The sequence below is a fragment of the Phyllobates terribilis genome, unplaced genomic scaffold (genome assembly GCF_046119375.1).
Source record: "Phyllobates terribilis strain yellow unplaced genomic scaffold, ASM4611937v1 Scaffold_7__3_contigs__length_470593459, whole genome shotgun sequence".
NCBI classification, from domain to species: Eukaryota; Metazoa; Chordata; class Amphibia; order Anura; family Dendrobatidae; genus Phyllobates; species Phyllobates terribilis.
Window position 1 is genome coordinate 438,203,883 of NW_027362767.1, and position 19,060 is coordinate 438,222,942.

The 19,060-nt window shown below is 49.7% G+C and overlaps 1 protein-coding gene across 2 annotated transcripts in view; it reads left to right on the top strand.

The window, feature by feature from the left end:
* Nucleotides 1-19,060, top strand: part of LOC141155309 (connector enhancer of kinase suppressor of ras 2-like) — a 586,755-nt gene that overhangs the window by 421,128 nt on the left and 146,567 nt on the right. For both annotated transcript variants that reach the window (XM_073642150.1, XM_073642151.1), the window contains exon 5: nucleotides 6,379-6,420. In XM_073642150.1, the coding sequence (XP_073498251.1) occupies nucleotides 6,379-6,420 (42 nt within the window). The remainder of the gene's footprint in view (nucleotides 1-6,378; nucleotides 6,421-19,060) is intronic.

The following is a 19,060-nucleotide window of genomic DNA, read 5'->3' on the forward strand; positions in this document are numbered from 1 at the left end:
TGCTATATATAGGGCAGTTCGATGTCTCAGTGGTTAGTACTGTTTCTTTGCAGCGCTGGGGTCCTGGGTAAGCAGCACGGTGGCTCAGTGGTTAGCACTGTACTGTAAATAGGGCAGCACAGTGGCTCAGTGGTCAGCACTGTACTATATATAGGGCAGCACGGTGGCTTTGTGGTCAGCACTGTACTATATATACAGCAGCACGGTGGCTCAGTGGTTAGTACTGTACTATATATAGAGCAGACCGAAGGTTCAGTGTTTAACACTGTACTATATATAGGGCAGCCCGATGGCTCAGTGGTTAACACTGTACTGTATATAGGGCAGCACGGTGGCTCTCTGGTCAGCACTGTACTATATTTAGGGCAGCACGGTGGCTCAGTGGTTATCACTGTATTATATAGGGCAGTGAAGTGGCTCAGTGGTTAGCACTGTACTATATATAGGGCAGCCCGATGGCTCAGTGGTTAACATTGTACTATATATAGGGCAGCCCGATGGCTCTGTGGTCAGCACTGTACTATATGTGTGACAGATATTTATTTATATTTTGCTATTATATTCCGCAGCTTTACAGACATCATCACTGTCATCAGGGCTCACAATCTACATTCCCATGAATGTGCTTTTTACTCTTTCTTTTCTTTTTTTCTCTTTATTATTCTGCATTTGATCTTATCTTTCTTTGCAGTTTTTTTCTACCTTTTTCATGCCTGTCACTATTTTTTTTCTCTATTTCTTTTTCACACCTATTTCTGTATTTTCTAACCTCTTTCTTTTCATTTATTTTTCTTTCTTTTTTTATCTTTGCGGTGTTTTCTGACCTCATTCTTCCCCTCGTCTTTCTTTCTTTCTCTGTCCTTTCTACTTATCTGTTTCTTTTCTCTCTTCATCTTTTTCTCTCATATTTTCCTCTTTTTTATCTTTCTCCTTGTTTTTCCCTCTTTGTCTTTTTTGTCCTTCTCTTTTTATTTCCTCCACTCTCTTTTCTCCTCTGTCTCTTTCTCACTCCTTCTCTTTCTAGTTTTCTCTTTCCTTCTCCGTTTTTCCTCCATTTCTTTCTCCACCCATTCTCCTCTCTCCCTCTGTATCTGTTGTTTTCTGACCTCTTCCTTTCTCTTAATGGCGTGGCAGTATACTAGGCTGTCATGGAGCTGACATTTCCCACTGCCGCATTATAGGGAATCCAGGATAATTATAGAATTGCGCTTCATTCACCGCGGTATAAATATCACATGGACTCGTGTCACCGGTTCACAGAATCCTGTATAGGAGGCTTTATATAGAAGCGAATCTGCTCTTATTATTGTATCCGGTGTGAAGATTAAATTGCCCTCAAGAATCTGAAATAAGGAATGAAACAACAGTGTAACTTCTGTGTGCAGTCTCTTGTTGTATACAGTCTAATCCTATGTGCAGTGTCTTCTTGCAAGCAGTCTCATCCTATGTGAAGTCTCACCCCATGTGCAGTCTCTTCTTGCATGCAGTCTCATCCCATGTGCAGTCTCATCCCATGTGCAGTCTCATCCCATGTGCAGTCTCTTCTTGCATGCAGTCTCATCCCATGTGCAGTCTAATCCCATGTGCAGTCTCTTCGTGCATGCAGTCTCATCCCATGTGCAGTCTCTTCTTGCATGCAGTCTCATCCCATGTGCAGTCTAATCCCATGTGCAGTCTCTTCGTGCATGCAGTCTCATCCCATGTGCAGTCTAATCCCATGTGCAGTCTCTTCTTGCATGCAGTCTCATCCTATGTGCAGTCTAATCCCATGTGCAGACTCTTCTTGCATGCAGTCTCATCCCATGTGCAGTCTCATCCCATGTGCAGTCTCTTCTTGCATGCAGTCTCATCCTATGTGCAGTCTCATCCCATATGCAGTCTCTTCTTGCATGCAGTCTCATCCCATGTGCAGTCTCTTCTTGCATGCAGACTCATCCTATGTGCAGTCTCATCCGATGTGCAGTCTCATCCCATGTGCAATCTCTTCATGCATGCAGTCTCATCCTATGTGCAGTCTCTTCTTGCATGCAGTCTCATCCCATATGCAGTCTCATCACATGTGCAGTCTCTTCTTGCATGCAGTCTCATCCTATGTGCAGTCTCATCCCATGTGTAGTCTCATCCCATGTGTAGTCTCATCCCATGTGCAGTCTCATCCCATGTGCAGTCTCATCCCATGTGCAGTCTCTATCTTGCATGCAGTCTCATCCTATGTGCAGTCTCATCCCATGTGCAGTCTCATCCCATGTGCAGTCTCATCCCATGTGCAGTCTCTTCTTGCATGCAGTCTCATCCCATGTGCAGGCTCATCCCATGTGCAGGCTTATCCCATGTGCAATCTCTTCATGCATGCAGTCTCATCCCATATGCAGTCTCATCCCATGTGCAGTCTTTTCTTGCATGCAGTCTCATCCTATGTGCAGTCTCATCCCATGTGCAGTCTCATCCCATGTGCAGTCTCATCCCATGTGCAGGCTCATCCCATGTGCAGGCTCATCCCATGTGCAGTCTCTTCTTGCATGCAGTCTCATCCCATGTGCAGGCTCATCCCATGTGCAGTCTCATCCCATGTGCAGTCTCTTCTTGCATGCAGTCTCATCCCATGTGCAGTCTCATCCCATGTGCAGGCTCATCCCATGTGCAGTCTCATCCCATGTGCAGGCTCATCCCATGTGCAGTCTCATCCCATGTGCAGTTTCATCCCATGTGCAGTCTCATCCCATGTACAGTCTCTTCTTGCATGCAATCTCATCCCATGTGCAGTCTCTTCTTGCATGCAGTCTCATCCCATGTGCAGGCTCATCCCATGTGCAGTCTCATCCCATGTGCAGTCTTTTCTTGCATGCAGTCTCATCCTATGTGCAGTCTCATCCCATGTGCAGTCTCATCCCATGTGCAGTCTCTTCTTGCATGCAGTCTCATCCCATGTGCAGGCTCATCCCATGTGCAGTCTCATCCCATGTGCAGTCTCATCCCATGTGCAGTCTCATCCCATGTGCAGTTTCATCCCATGTGCAGTCTCATCCCATGTACAGTCTCTTCTTGCATGCAGTCTCATCCCATGTGCAGTCTCTTCTTGCATGCAGTCTCATCCCATGTGCAGGCTCATCCCATGTGCAGTCTCATCCCATGTGCAGGCTCATCCCATGTGCAGTCTCATCCCATGTGCAGTCTCTTCTTGCATGCAGTCTCATCCCATGTGCAGGCTCATCCCATGTGCAGGCTTATCCCATGTGCAGTCTCATCCCATGTGCAGTCTCTTCTTGCATGCAGTCTCATCCCATGTGCAGTCTCATCCCATGTGCAGTCTCATCCCATGTGCAGTCTCATCCCATGTGCAGTCTCTTCTTGCATGCAGTCTCATCTCATGTGCAGGCTCATCCCATGTGCAGGCTTATCCCATGTGCAGTCTAATCCCATGTGCAGTCTCATCCCATGTGCAGTCTCATCCCATGTGCAGTCTCATCCCATGTGCAGTCTCATCCCATGTGCAGTCTCTTCTTGCATGCAGTCTCATCCCATGTGCAGTCTCTTCTTGCATGCAGTCTCATCCCATGTGCAGGCTCATCCCATGTGCAGGCTCATCCCATATGCAGGCTCATCCCATGTGCAGTCTCATCCCATGTGCAGGCTCATCCCATGTGCAGGCTCATCCCATGTGCAGTCTCATCCCATATGCAGGCTCATCCCATGTGCAGGCTCATCCCATGTGCAGTCTCATCTCATGTGCAGGCTCATCCCATGTGCAGGCTCATCCCATGTGCAGTCTCTTCTTGCATGCAGTCTCATCTCATGTGCAGGCTTATCCCATGTGCAGGCTCATCCCATGTGCAGGCTCATCCCATGTGCAGTCTCATCCCATGTGCAGTCTCATCCCATGTGCAGTCTCTTCTTGCATGCAGTCTCATCCCATGTGCAGTCTCATCCCATGTGCAGGCTCATCCCATGTGCAGGCTTATCCCATGTGCAGTCTCTTCTTGCATGCAGTCTCATCCCATGTGCAGTCTCTTCTTGCATGCAGTCTCATCTCATGTGCAGGCTTATCCCATGTGCAGGCTTATCCCATGTGCAGGCTCATCCCATGTGCAGTCTCATCCCATGTGCAGTCTCATCCCATGTGCAGTCTCTTCTTGCATGCAGTCTCATCCCATGTGCAGTCTCATCCCATGTGCAGGCTCATCCCATGTGCAGGCTTATCCCATGTGCAGTCTCTTCTTGCATGCAGTCTCATCTCATGTGCAGGCTCATCCCATGTGCAGGCTCATCCCATGTGCAGTCTCATCCCATGTGCAGGATCATCCCATGTGCAGGCTCATCCCATGTGCAGTCTCATCCCATGTGCAGTCTCTTCTTGCATGCAGTCTCATCTCATGTGCAGGCTCATCCCATGTGCAGGCTTATCCCATGTGCAGGCTCATCCCATGTGCAGTCTCATCCCATGTGCAGTCTCATCCCATGTGCAGTCTCATCCCATGTGCAGTCTCATCCCATGTGCAGGCTCAGGTGACCAGTAGAGAAGCTCTTTTTGAGGGGTGACTGTGGATATAAGGTGGTGCACATGTAGTGATGGCATCAGGCCCTGGTGACTGGGGACACAGTGTCGCCTCTGCTACATCGGATGACAGCAGCTTTATTAATGCGGGGAGCAGGCGGGGGTCTTGTAACACATCAGAGTAAAGTTAGAGCTGTAGCCCCCCGTGTCTCAGACCCTCGCTTCCCACCTTGCAATTCACCGACGCTCCAGAATTTTCTGGAATTGCTGTGATTTCATTACGATCGTCCTTTGTAGAATTCATTTCATCATTCTCATTACAAATGGACGGAGCTTTCATCTTCAGACAGAATTAGGTGAGCAGGAATTCTGGCAGTGAAGCCATGTTCTGCCCCGGCTGCAGCTGGAGGAGAATTAAAGGGCAACACCATCTTAGGTAATAGTGGAAGAAAATAAATCTGAGCCCATGGCCGCCAAGGAGCTGAACCCTGAGACTCCATAGCAAAGGATCTTCCAATGACACCTCCGTGCCAAGTGCAAGGTGACGACATCAAACACAATGAGACTTCTAAAGTTTCATGTCTGAGATTCTAGGTCTACAAAAGGACCCTAGAACTAGGTGGGAGCGCTGGGATCCTGCAGTCCCATAAGCCTCAGTGTCAGTTTTTTCAGCGTTTTTCCATCGTATTTCATCCATTCAAGGGAAAAAATGCAAGTAAAAAAACACATAAAAATGCATAAAAAATGTGTCAAATACGTGTAGATTTCTGCAGCGTTTTTTTCCTGCAAACACTGTTTTTTGGGATAGAAAATTCTGCTGCAAATACTAAACTAAATCGAATACCTGTCCAACCGTTGTGCAGACGTTCTCTCCCACCGTGGACATTGATCTGATCCCTGAGGGTCTCATCGATCACTGGAACGGAGATACCAATGAGGAAGAGTATGAATGGCGGGGCTTCGGGCATATGTGGTGCCGCTTCACACAGTCCGGGGGACTGATGGGATCAGCCGGTGCTGCAGTTCACATCAGTCCCATTGACTTTTCTGGAGCAGTGGGGCTTATTCTCAGTCATGTACAGGGTGGGCCATTTATATGGATACACAACGGATACTGGAAGCCTGTGCTAGCATTTCTTCTGCGGTGTTGCTATCAGAGTGTCAAGAGTGGGAGAAGAGGGCGGCATTGACAATCCAACACAATGGGCAGCACTTTGAACACATTTTATAAGTGGTCATAAACTTGTAAAATACTCATGAAAGAATAAAGTTACGTTAAAACCAAGCACGCCATTGTTTGTCTTATGAAATTCTCAATAAGTTTGATGTGTCACATGACCCTCTTCCCATTGAAAAAAAATAAAGTTGGATCCAAAATGGGCGACTTCAAAATGGCCGCCATGGTCACCACACCCATCCGGAAAAGTTTTCCCCCTCCCATATACTAATGTGCCACAAACAGGAAGCTGATATCACCAACCATTCCCATTTAATTTAGGTGTATCCATATAACTGGCCCACGCTGTACATTTTTTTTGATTACTCAACTAAATCTCGACTTGTGGCTCCTCAGATTCCTGCAGGATCTGACATTAAAATCCGAAGCATTAATGGGATCATGAAGCGGCGGGCATCATCATATGGGGGGAGGGGCGGTTCTAGGACGGTCGTCCGTATTGATAGCAGAAATAATGCTTGGAAGTTAATAGCATTGGAGAAGGGCAATGATAATTAATTTTGCTAATTAGGTGTCGCTGGACTTATCTCCGAGTGACATTGCACGTGCTGAATATTCTCAGAATATCAATATCTGGGAAAATGCAGGAAAGTTTCTCCGTGGGAAGAAATCAGTTCTGATCTTTCTTTTTTTTTTTGTCTTTTCCCAGGATTGCACCGTCTACGAAACAGAAAATAAAATCCTCCATGTGGTAAGTGGCGTCCTGCTCAGATCTGACGCTGTCCTTCATTGTCTGTCCTCATGTTTAATCACATGAAGCTGATGTATGATGTGATCTGCAGGGGTGGGGTCCAGGTCTGCGCACCACCTCCCATGATGAGTGCTGGGAGCCTTCTATATATGTGATCGATTAGTGGGATATGACATAGTCATTTATGGAACCTTTAGAGAATGTAGCAAAAATGTCAGGACCTGAAGAGCCCTGGCGAGTGCTGGGGCACAACATTCCCAGATATAAGCCAGCGATATCCTCTGTACTAGATGTGAGCGGGCTCAGGAGATGAGCCTGCTCCACATCGCAGGTGACAGCTGTGTTATCTCTACTTCTGTGATCCCTGCATTTTAACCTCATAGAAGCCGCTGTTATGACATTTAATTTAAGAGGTTGGAAATGGGGGTAATGTGTCCCTTCTGACCTCCAATGAGCACCCCCACAACACGATTGTTATGGCAGCTCGGGGGTGCTCCTGAAGGCCCCCTGTCTGCCATGTTTCTATACCCGCAGCTGGGCTCCCTAGGAGATCGGTTATATTGTAACACCCTGGAATATTACAGTGTTGCAGTGTATTATATATTATCAAATGACCGCAGGTTCAATTCCCCAGGGGGACAAATAAAAAATGTAGTGAAGAAAATGGAAAATGTTTTTTTTTATAAACACAACGATATAATCCTTTATCTCCTTTCTTTATTTGTAAACAAATAAAATCACCTGGAATTGTGGGTCCGAACCAATAAAGTGTTAACGGCGAAACGGTAATAAAAAAAAAAATGAGGTGGTAGAATAAAAAGAAATGAAAAGGTTGTACGGACCCCAAAAATGGCAGTGATGAAAACAAAAGCTCATAGCAGAAAAACAAGTCCTGAAACAACTCTGCAGACCAAAAACTAAACACAAGGGTGGAGGAAAAATAATCAGAAGTGTAGAGGGGTTCACAGGGACTGGACTCTGGGGTCGTGCGTCCAGGGACCCCTGGGCTTCACCTTCAGATGTCTATGTTATGACTTCCAGATTGCATCATGGATCCTCGATTGTGAGGGTCTGATCTGAAGCACCCCCCGCTGATCTCATGATCAAGCATGGTTTAGTTATTTCCATTCATTAGGTGTGAAGATGCCTGATCTCTCCTCACTGACATAAACTGGAGTCATCCATGCCTCTTGTTCCATCATTCACTAATGCTCCTCACAGCTGAGGGTTTGTTACAATGTATCAGTCCAGAAAATACTGTGTGACTTTGATGCAATCAAGCCACAAATCTACAGATCACCCACTAAGCTCCATGCAATGAATCCTCAGATGTGTGAGTAAGACTGCTGTAGGTCCAGCTCGGCTTTTACCCTCTGAATGATGATTCAATTCACTGACAGCAAACAGAGATCTTGAGAAGGATCCGGAATTGAATCACAAAGACCATTAACAGTTGGAGAACTTAAGTAATGGGGTTATTTTATCACCACAACTCCTGTCTGAGCAGAAAGAACCAATCCGTCAGGTCCCTTTAATACCCATGATATGTGCACTACGTGATGCCCTGGGTGCCGCCTGGGCAGGTATCTGATGCCCACATTGAGGCTGATAACCCCCATCCTCCACTCCGCGCTGTAATCCTCCTCAAGCCGCTTCATGACACTTAAGTTAACAGAGAACGTGAGACACCATTTCTAAGTAGGTGTTATTTTCCGTGTCGCCTGTCAAGCGGCGTATTTTCATAAACACGTCCCGCTCGCTCATTGTGCGCCGACCGTGAATGTAAACAAACATCTCTCGCTTAAATGGAAAATTCTCCGCTCAAGCTGTGTCATTCACTCCTGCAGCAAGGAGGCCGCCGCTCACCTCTCCGGAGAGCGCGCGTCAGGACCCACCTGCCGCCCTACTCTTTACCCCCCAATATCAGCGCAGCATGTTATTACCGCAGGTTAACACTTCACGTGAGAGCGATGGAAACGTTTCCTGTCATTACTTAGTGCAAGGGGAATAATTTCTATATACAGAGATATGTGACAGCCCCACTGTCGCCCACATACAGCGAACACTTAAAGGGACGGTAAACTCCTGCGATCTAATAACGATAGAGATTTACAGTGCCTTAAAAAAGTCTTCATACCCCGTGAACTTTTTCACACCTTTTTCACGTTACACCCACAAACTTTAATGTATTTTATTGGGATTTTATGTGATATAACAACACAAAGTAACAAGTATTTGTGAAGTGTAAAAGAAATGATACAAGGTTTTCTAAATATTTTAAAAATATAAATCTGAAAATTGTGCTGTGCGTTTGTATTCAGCCCCCTGAGTCAGTACTTTGAAGAAGCTCCTTTCACTGAAATTACTGCTGGGATCTTTTGGGGACTGTCTCTCCCAACTTTCGCTGCAGTCTTTTGGGGTCTGTCTCTCTAGCTTTGCTCATCTAGAGGTGACATTTCGCCCCTTCTTCTTTGCACACTCGCTCTCGCTCAGTGAGGTTGGATGGAGACGTCTGTGATCAGCAATGTTCACGTCTTGTCACAGATTCTCTGGGATTTAGGTCTGGACTGTGACTGCGGCGTTCACACATAAATATTCTCTGATCACCCTGAAAACACCAACCCCACTGTCACACATGGTGGTGGCAGCATCATGCTGTGGGGAGGCTTTTCTTCAGCAGGGGCAGAAAAGCTGGTCGAAGATGGATGGAGCTAAATACAGGATAATCCTGGATGAAAATCTGTTAGTGGCTGGAAAAGACTTGAGACTGGGGCGTAGGTTCACCTTCCAGCAAGGTAACAACCCTAAACATCCTGCCAAAGCCACAATGGAGGGTTTAGATCAGAGCATCTTCCTGTGTGTGAACGGCGCAGTCACAGTCCAGACCCAAATCCCAGAGAACCTGTGACAAGACGTGAAAATTGCTAATCACAGACGTCTCCATCCAATCTCACTGAGCGAGAGCGAGTGTGCAAAGAAGAAGGGGCGAAATGTCACCTCTAGATGTGCAAAGCTGGTAAAATGTGGCTTCAGTGAATACTTTGCTGAGATAGGACATGGCAGTTGGTGCTCATAAGGTCCTATAGAAAAGCTTCAAGGAAAACCTGCAACAGAATGTCTATGTCTGTCTTCTCCATAGACTTTATAAGCACCAACTGACATATTCCATACCAGTAATGGGAATATTGGTCTTCACTGCATACAGATTTTACCAGTGAATTGCGAGTGAATGATCAGTACAGGAGGAAAAAGAAGCAGATTTCTCTGATAAAATATGTTACTTATTTTCATGTGAATTGATATATGAAATAAAAATTAAAACAACTGTTACTTTTTGGGCATCTGTTGTATGGAGAGGGGCAGAAGATACTGTAGCGTCGGCGTCCCTGCCTCCTGCTAGGCAGAGACGCCGTTCCTCTCACCTCCTTGCTCCGTCCTCGGCGTCCTCTTCCCGCTGGCAGCGCTCGCCGCTTCCCGGGCACTGTGCTTAGGGCACGCACGCGCGCACGCTCCCTCTCTCTTAAAGGGGCCACGCGCGCCGTCCTAAGGAGTCCCCGGCCAATTGCCGGTGGAGCTCCCATATATAAGGCACCTCCTCCAAAATGGAGGTGCCCGAGCAAAGTTGTTGCAAAGCCTTTCACCTCTGCTTCAGCCCTCAGGTTCCGTTGCCAGTCTGCTTTCCAGCTCTGTCTACCTGCTTGCATTCCTGCGGTCCGACAGTCTGTCTACCTGCATCCGCCAGTCTGTCTATGGACCAGTCCGCCGGCGGATCAGGAAGCACCTGCCTGATACCTGCCTGAGACCACCTGCCAGCCAGCCGAGAGACTCTTACCCGCTCACCTGCTACCCGCCTGCTAGCCTACCTGGAGGCTCTACCGTCACTTGCCGTGACCACCTGCCTGTCTAGAGACTCTTACCCTGCTGTCACTTGCCGTGACCACCCGCCTGTCAAGAGACTGTTCCCGTCACTTGCCGTGACCTCCTGCCCTTCTACCCAGAGACTGTTCCCGTCACTTGCCGTGACCTCCTGCCCTTCTACCCAGAGACTGTTCCTGTCACTTGCCGTGACCTCCTGCCCTTCTACCCAGAGACTGTTCCCGTCACTTGCCGTGACCTCCTGCCCTTCTACCCAGAGACTGTTCCCGTCACTTGCCGTGACCTCCTGCCCTTCTACCCAGAGACTGTTCCCGTCACTTGCCGTGACCTCCTGCCCTTCTACCCAGAGACTGTTCCTGTCACTTGCCGTGACTACCTGCCCGCCTTCCCTGGGAGCCATCCGCTTCCTTACAAGGACTGCCCCTTTGTATAGTAGCTCAGAGGTTCCACCTCCCAGACCCATTACAGTTTGCTCGGGCCATGGAACCCGGTGGCTCCCTCGCTCTCGGACCTATGTCATGAACTTTCCCATCAGAGGTCCCAACAGGACTCCATCTTGGGCCACCTGCGTAGTGTTCACTCCCGCCTGGACACACTGACTGCCTCGTCGGGAGCTGCTTCCACTCGCACAACTACTACCCCAGCAGCGCTGCTGCCCATCAATACCATGGCATCCCTTCCCGGACCCCGCCTTTCCGCCCCGCCTCGTTATGGTGGAGATCCCGGTCAGGCACGGGGCTTCATTAACCAGTGCACCCTGCACTCCGAACTTTTGGCACACCAGTTTTCCACCGACCGGGCCAAAGTGGCCTTCATCATGTCCCATCTCACGGGGGAGGCACTGGCTTGGCTAAATCCTCTATGGGAGAGAGGAGACCCCCTGGTGTCCAACCTGCCAGCCTTTCTCACGGCCTTCCGGAAAGTCTTCGACGAACCAGGACGAAAGACCTCATTCGCCTCATCTCTGCTACGCCTCCGTCAAGGGAGTCTCACCGTGGGCCAATATGCCATACGGTTCCGTACCATTGCTTCTGAGCTTGCCTGGGATAACGACGCCCTGGTGTCCGTCTTCTGGGAAGGTCTATCCGGCCGGATTAAGGATGAACTTGCCGGTCGGAACATTCCTACCACTCTCGAAGATTTAATAACACTTGCCACCCGGATTGACATCCGGTTCCAGGAGCGCGCCAAAGAGGTCACCCGTGAGAGGAGGTTTCCTCACCTTGCTCCTACCTTCCAGAATCCCGTCACTTCCTCTGTTACTCCCCAGGCACACTCACCTGAGCCTATGCAGGTCGACCAGACCAAGGTGGTCAAAACCCGTCAAGAGTCACGCCGTGCCGAGGGGAGCTGCTTCTACTGTGGCAGTTAGGAGCACCGGATCCGTTCCTGCCCGGAGAGATCGGGAAACATCTGTGTCTAGGATCGCTCAGAGAGGTCGTCCTAGACCAGAATAAACCCTCTCCATCTCTGATGCTGTCGGTCTCTATCATCTGCGGGGAGAACCGTTACTTTGAACTGGCTCAACTTGATTCTGGAGCTGCCGGAAATCTTATCTCTCAGTCCCTGGTAGAGAAATACCGAATTCCCAGCAAACCTCTGGCCGCACCCTTATCTGTTGCCTCCGTGGACGAGGGTCTCTTACCGCATCCCATCCAACTTATCACCGAACCCATAACTCTGCAGGTGGGAATGCTGCACTCTGAGAGCATCTTCTTTCATGTTCTGCCGGGACTCTCTCACGCCCTTTTGCTTGGCCTACCTTGGCTCCAGAGACATGCACCCGTGCTTGATTGGCAGACCGGAGAAGTCCTTCGCTGGGGACAGGACTGCCATAAGACTTGTTTAGTTCCCGTTCGTCCTGCCCGTCCTTCTCCTCCCCCAGCCAATCTACCCGGCCTGCCGGTACCCTATTGGTCTTATGCTGATGTCTTTAATAAAAAGGAAGCAGAGACATTACCTCCTCATAGACCATACGATTGCCCTATCGACTTGGTACCTAGCGCTACTCCGCCCCGAGGGCGTATCTACCCTTTGTCCGCTGCTGAGACCCGGCCCATGTCTGAATATATCGAGGAGAACCTGGCCCGGGGATTTATCCGGAAATCTACCTCCCCAGCGGGAGCAGGCTTCTTCTTCGTTAAAAAGAAGGACAGCTCTTACCCGCTCACCTGCTTCCCGCCTGCTAGCCTACCTGGAGGCTCTGCTGTCACTTGCCGTGACCACCCGCCTGTCAAGAGACTTTCCCCGTCACTTGCCGTGACCTCCTGCCCTTCTACCCAGAGACTGTTCCTGTCACTTGCCGTGACTACCTGCCCGCCTTCCCTGGGAGCCACCCGCTTCCTTACAAGGACTGCCCCTTTGTATAGTAGCTCAGAGGTTCCACCTCCCAGACCCGTTACAGATACATTGGGAAACAACAATGTTGCCACTTCGAACATTGGAATTTCTGTGAAATGAGAATGGACGGATATTTAGTTACTTTTTTACACTTTTCTTCTTTTGTTTTTGCTTCTTTTTGCCTTTTTTTCCCTCTGGGTCAACAAATCTTTGAATGTCTCTGCGGTAACTACACTAAACTGAGGAAAGGCTCAATAAGTCACTTCAGCCGCGGCGTCTTCTCCAAAACGACCGCAATCTCCCCTCAGATATTATTGCCCCACTGAGAGACCAAACCTGAGACGCAGCAGACGACCGGCGGCTCCTCCGACACTAAAACTCTACCGCGTCTTATTTATACTTTTAATAAAAGTTGTTTCCTGCGCCGCGTTCTTCAGAGCGCAGCCATAATTACAGATCGCCAGTTATAAGGTGGTCAAGAATAAACAAAAACCCAAAGCAACATGGCGGAACACACAGCGCCAACACCTGCTAAAATTTCCTATAATTTTTTTTTTATTTGTTGAAATAAAGGGCCGGTGTCCAGTCTTATGGTTCTGGCTTGATGTTTTTCAATCATAGATGACTTGGGCGAAACTATTTTTTAGGGAAAGAGTTGAAGGTAATTCCTGGAAAAAGAAGAATAACAGCCTTCAATTAAGGATTGTAACATACCTGGCGGCGTCCTTGCATAGTGGTCCATCTCCCACTGTGCAGGAGCGCGCACTTGATCTCCAGTCCAGAATGTCTCTCTGGCTTCCCTCCATGCTGTCTGTTTGTGTCTGTCTCTGCTGCTTAAGGGCGGCGCCCGATCACTTCCTGCTTTTTGTACCTGCTGTGGGTCACACCCCTTGTGCGTCCTCAGCCTATTGCTGTCTGACACTTGGTATATAGCTCAGCAGCTCCCTTCTATCCCTGCCTGAGCATATTGTTTCCTTCAGTGTGTGTTTGCACTCTGAAGGTGCCAGGTCCCGTCTTTGTTTCCTTGTCTGCCTTTCCTGGAGGCTGTATTTCCAGGCCTGTCTGAACTGAGTCCTATATGTCTCCTGCTTTTTGTATCAGTTCCCGTGTCTGAACTGAGTCCTGTATGTCTCCTGCTTTTTGTATCAGTTCCCGTGTCTGAACTGAGTCCTGTATGTCTCCTGCTTTTTGTATCAGTTCCCGTGTCTGAACTGAGTCCTGTATGTCTCCTGCTTTTTGTATCAGTTCCCGTGTCTGAACTGAGTCCTGTATGTCTCCTGCTTTTTGTATCAGTTCCCGTGTCTGAACTGAGTCCTGTATGTCTCCTGCTTTTTGTATCAGTTCCCGTGTCTGAACTGAGTCCTGTATGTCTCCTGCTTTTTGTATCAGTTCCCGTGTCTGAACTGAGTCCTGTATTTCTCCTGCTTTGCGGTATCAGCTCCCGTGTCTGAACTGTGTCCTGTATGTCTCCTGCTTTGCGGTATTAGTTCCCGTGTCTGAACTAAGTCCTGTATGTCTCCTGCTTTGCGGTATTAGTTCCCGTGTCTGAACTGAGTCCTTTCTGTGTATCTTGTCTGTCCTGTCTGAACACGCTCCTAGCCTGTTCCTCCCGCCTTCTAGGAGCCGATTACCTAGACCCGCTCCTGTATCTTGTCTGTCCTGTCTGAACACGCTCCTTGCCTGTTCGTCCCGCCTCTCTGGGGGCAGTATTCCCAGACCCGCTCCTGTATCCCGCTGCAGTGTCGGTCTCCTCCGTACACTCAGTTCCAGTCTGAACTCTCTCCTATCCTTTACCTGTTTTGCCTCTATGTCCGTTCCCTTCCTTTTTCTGCAGAGTCTGAACTCGTACCTAACTCCTGCTTGTTGTCTCTGCAAGTACTGTGTGAGTATCTGGCTCTGTCTTTCCCTTCCTGTCTGTTCCGTGTGAACAGAGCCCTGTCCTCCCTGCTCAGCCTTGTCTGCACTCTAGCAGTGCTTGCCTGTAACCCTCTGCCTGTATTGTTCCTGTAGTCCCGGTGTGTACTGGGTCCTATCCCGCCTGTGTTCCTACCTGCTAGTGCCTCCCTGTCTGCACTCTAGCTGTGCTTGCCTTTACCCCCCTGCCTGCATACCCGCCTGCCTGCATACCAGTCGTGCCTGCCTATACCCACCAGTCTGTGTGCCAGCCTACCAGCCTGTTCCTGTATTCCCCTGTGTGGGTCAACAGCCGTGTCCGGGGTCTGTCCTGGAGTAGCACCTGGTCCCTCTGCTCGGTTCCTCCTTGGTGCACTGGCGTCGTATGCCGTCGTGCGACCCTGGTCGGATCGGGTGAATACTTAGTCACGCCCCTCCAGGCATTCACTCTCCGGCACGGTCCAGTGGAATCACTACCAATCACACGCACACGCCGCTTAGCCCGGGCGTGTGCATAACAGCATTCTCAGGCCATGGTTCCCGTTGAGCCCCACGGCCTTCGCCCTCTGAGAAGTTTTCCAGCGAATATATGCATTAAAATAAATAAATAAATTTTTTTTTTCCTTAGCTGAGTTCCAGGCGAATTACTTACCGTCCAGATGGATCTATCAGCTCTCGTTCCTGCGGATCCGCCACGTTACTATGGGGATCCAAGACAGTGTCGTGCATTTGTGGAGCAATGCATGCTACACTTTAAGGCCTACCCTCTCTATTTTCCTTCCGATTGGGCTAAAGTGGCCTTTATTATGTCTTACCTGGCGGGTGATGCCTTGGAATGGATCAACCCCCTATATGAAACACAGGATCCGATCCTCCGGGACCTAATGGCCTTCCTGGTGGCCTTTCTAATGGTCTTCGATGATCCTAACCCGGAGGCTCCTGCTGAAGCTTCACTTCCCAATATCCCGGAGCAGCCCCAATGGGTAATGTGTGTGGGTAGCGCAATAGTCCTCCAGCCCAATGAGACTACTGCCCACCCAGAATCCTCACAGGGTGACTACGCTTTCCGGAATACTTCTCTCAACCTCAAGAGGCAGTCCAGACGTGCTAGACTTAGAGGCAAGCCGTCACGCCAGGGTCTGTCCTCCCTGAGACCTCCTGACCCCAACCTTGAAGTCCCTACTGAAGCTTCATCTCCCTGTATCCCGGAGAAACCCCAATGGGTAATGTGCGTGGGTAGTGCACCAGTTCTCCTGGCCGAAGAGACTTCTGCCCATCCAGACTCCACACAGGAGAACTTCCTGCACCCGGCATCAGATGCTTCTTTCTCTTTAACCGGTGTGCATGTCCAAGGATGCTCCAAAGCTGTGGTTACCTCAGAGTCTGTGCACCTCTACTACCTGGCGGAGGATCCCCTGTTGCCTCCTGAACCCTCCGGGATACCACTCGATGACAAATGGAGAGAGACTTCTCTACACCCGGTACTCAATACTTTGTCCGCTTCGTCCTGTGAGCCTGACAATGGGTACTCCAAAGTGGTAGTTACCTCCGAGTCTCTACACCCCTCCGACCAGGCGGAGGATCTCCAGTTGTCTCCTGAACCCTTCGGGGTGCTACCTGGTAGCGAAAGGACAGAGACTCTCCTATACTCTGTACCTGATACCTCGCTCGCTTCGTCCTGTGAGTCCAACCTAGTGTACTCCGAAGCAGAGGTTACTCCTGAGTCTCTACACCCCTCCGACCAGGCGGAGGACCTCCAGTTGTGTTCAGAATCCTTCGGGGTGCCACCTGGTGGTGAATGGACAGAGACTTTCCTATATCCTGGATCTGATACCTCGCTTGCTTCGTCCAGTGAGTCCGACCTAGTGTACTCTGAAGCAGAGGTTACCCGTGAGTCTCTACACCCCTCTGACCAGGCGGAGGACCGCCAGCTGTTTCCAGAACCCTTCGGGGTGCCACCTGGTGGTGAATGGACAGAGACTTTCCTATACTCGGTACCCGATACCTCGCCTGCTTCCTCCAGTGAGTCCAACCTAGTGTACTCCGAAGCAGAGGTTACTCCCGAGTCTCTACACCCCTCCGACCAGGCGGAGGACCTCCAGTTGTGTTCAGAACCCTTCGGGGTGCCACCTGGTGGTGAATGGACAGAGACTTTCCTATACTCGGTACCCGATACCTCGCCTGCTTCCTCCAGTGAGTCCGACCTAGTGTACTCTGAAGCAGTTGTTTTCTCTGAGCCTCTGCACTCTTCTGACCCGGCGGAGGACCTCCAGTTGTTTCCTGAATCCTCCGGGGTACCACCAGATAACAAAGAGACAGTGACTTTTCCTCATTATGTACCTGATAACCCGTCTATTTTTTCCTGTGAGCTTGGCAAGATGTACCTCGAAGCAGAGATTACCCTTAAGTCTCTGTCCCCCTCCAACCCAGTGAACGACTGGTCCTCGAATTCCCTGCGGAAGATTCTGGCAGGCCTGAAGAAGAGGGGGCGTAAGGGGGGAGGTACTGTAACATACCTGGCGGCGTCCTTGCATAGTGGTCCATCTCCCACTGTGCAGGAGCGCGCACTTGATCTCCAGTCCAGAATGTCTCTCTGGCTTCCCTCCATGCTGTCTGTTTGTGTCTGTCTCTGCTGCTTAAGGGCGGCGCCCGATCACTTCCTGCTTTTTGTACCTGCTGTGGGTCACACCCCTTGTGCGTCCTCAGCCTATTGCTGTCTGACACTTGGTATATAGCTCAGCAGCTCCCTTCTATCCCTGCCTGAGCATATTGTTTCCTTCAGTGTGTGTTTGCACTCTGAAGGTGCCAGGTCCCGTCTTTGTTTCCTTGTCTGCCTTTCCTGGAGGCTGTATTTCCAGGCCTGTCTGAACTGAGTCCTGTATGTCTCCTGCTTTTTGTATCAGTTCCCGTGTCTGAACTGAGTCCTGTATGTCTCCTGCTTTTTGTATCAGTTCCCGTGTCTGAACTGAGTCCTGTATGTCTCCTGCTTTTTGTATCAGTTCCCGTGTCTGAACTGAGTCCTGTATGTCTCCTGCTTTTTGTATCAGTTCCCGTGTCTGAACTGAGTCCTGTATGTCTCCTGCTTTTTGTATCAGTTCCCGTGTCTGAACTGAGTCCTGTATGTCTCCTGCTTTTTGTATCAGTTCCCGTGTCTGAACTGAGTCCTGTATGTCTCCTGCTTTTTGTATCAGTTCCCGTGTCTGAACTGAGTCCTGTATTTCTCCTGCTTTGCGGTATCAGCTCCCGTGTCTGAACTGTGTCCTGTATGTCTCCTGCTTTGCGGTATTAGTTCCCGTGTCTGAACTAAGTCCTGTATGTCTCCTGCTTTGCGGTATTAGTTCCCGTGTCTGAACTGAGTCCTTTCTGTGTATCTTGTCTGTCCTGTCTGAACACGCTCCTAGCCTGTTCCTCCCGCCTTCTAGGAGCCGATTACCTAGACCCGCTCCTGTATCTTGTCTGTCCTGTCTGAACACGCTCCTTGCCTGTTCGTCCCGCCTCTCTGGGGGCAGTATTCCCAGACCCGCTCCTGTATCCCGCTGCAGTGTCGGTCTCCTCCGTACACTCAGTTCCAGTCTGAACTCTCTCCTATCCTTTACCTGTTTTGCCTCTATGTCCGTTCCCTTCCTTTTTCTGCAGAGTCTGAACTCGTACCTAACTCCTGCTTGTTGTCTCTGCAAGTACTGTGTGAGTATCTGGCTCTGTCTTTCCCTTCCTGTCTGTTCCGTGTGAACAGAGCCCTGTCCTCCCTGCTCAGCCTTGTCTGCACTCTAGCAGTGCTTGCCTGTAACCCTCTGCCTGTATTGTTCCTGTAGTCCCGGTGTGTACTGGGTCCTATCCTGCCTGTGTTCCTACCTGCTAGTGCCTCCCTGTCTGCACTCTAGCTGTGCTTGCCTTTACCCCCCTGCCTGCATACCCGCCTGCCTGCATACCAGTCGTGCCTGCCTATACCCACCAGTCTGTGTGCCAGCCTACCAGCCTGTTCCTGTATTCCCCTGTGTGGGTCAACAGCCGTGTCCGGGGTCTGTCCTGGAGTAGCACCTGGTCCCTCTGCTCGGTTCCTCCTTGGTGCACTGGCGTCGTATGCCGTCGTGCGACCCTGGTCGGATCGGGTGAATACTTAGTCACGCCCCTCCAGGCATTCACTCTCCGGCACGGTCCAGTGGAATCACTACCAATCACACGCACACGCCGCTTAGCCCGGGCGTGTGCATAACAAGGATTATGTAATGCAATGTGCCAGCGTTTGCGGAGGGCTTGTTTTATTTCTCTGCACGCAGTGCTGTAAGTAGATATGAAGTTGACAGTAGGAGGTTGACATTGGTCAGACCCATGGAGTCTTTCTGAACTAAGTACAATATTTAGATTTGAGATATTTAGATTTAGATATTTTTCTATCTACTGGCTTAACACGGTACAAGAATATATATTTTCCCTGAACTAAGTACTAAACAGTCATTGTGACTCAGGGAAAGGGCTGGTCTAATGAGCGTGGGATGTCCTTTCTCATTGAATCTGTCATTAAGAATGCAGG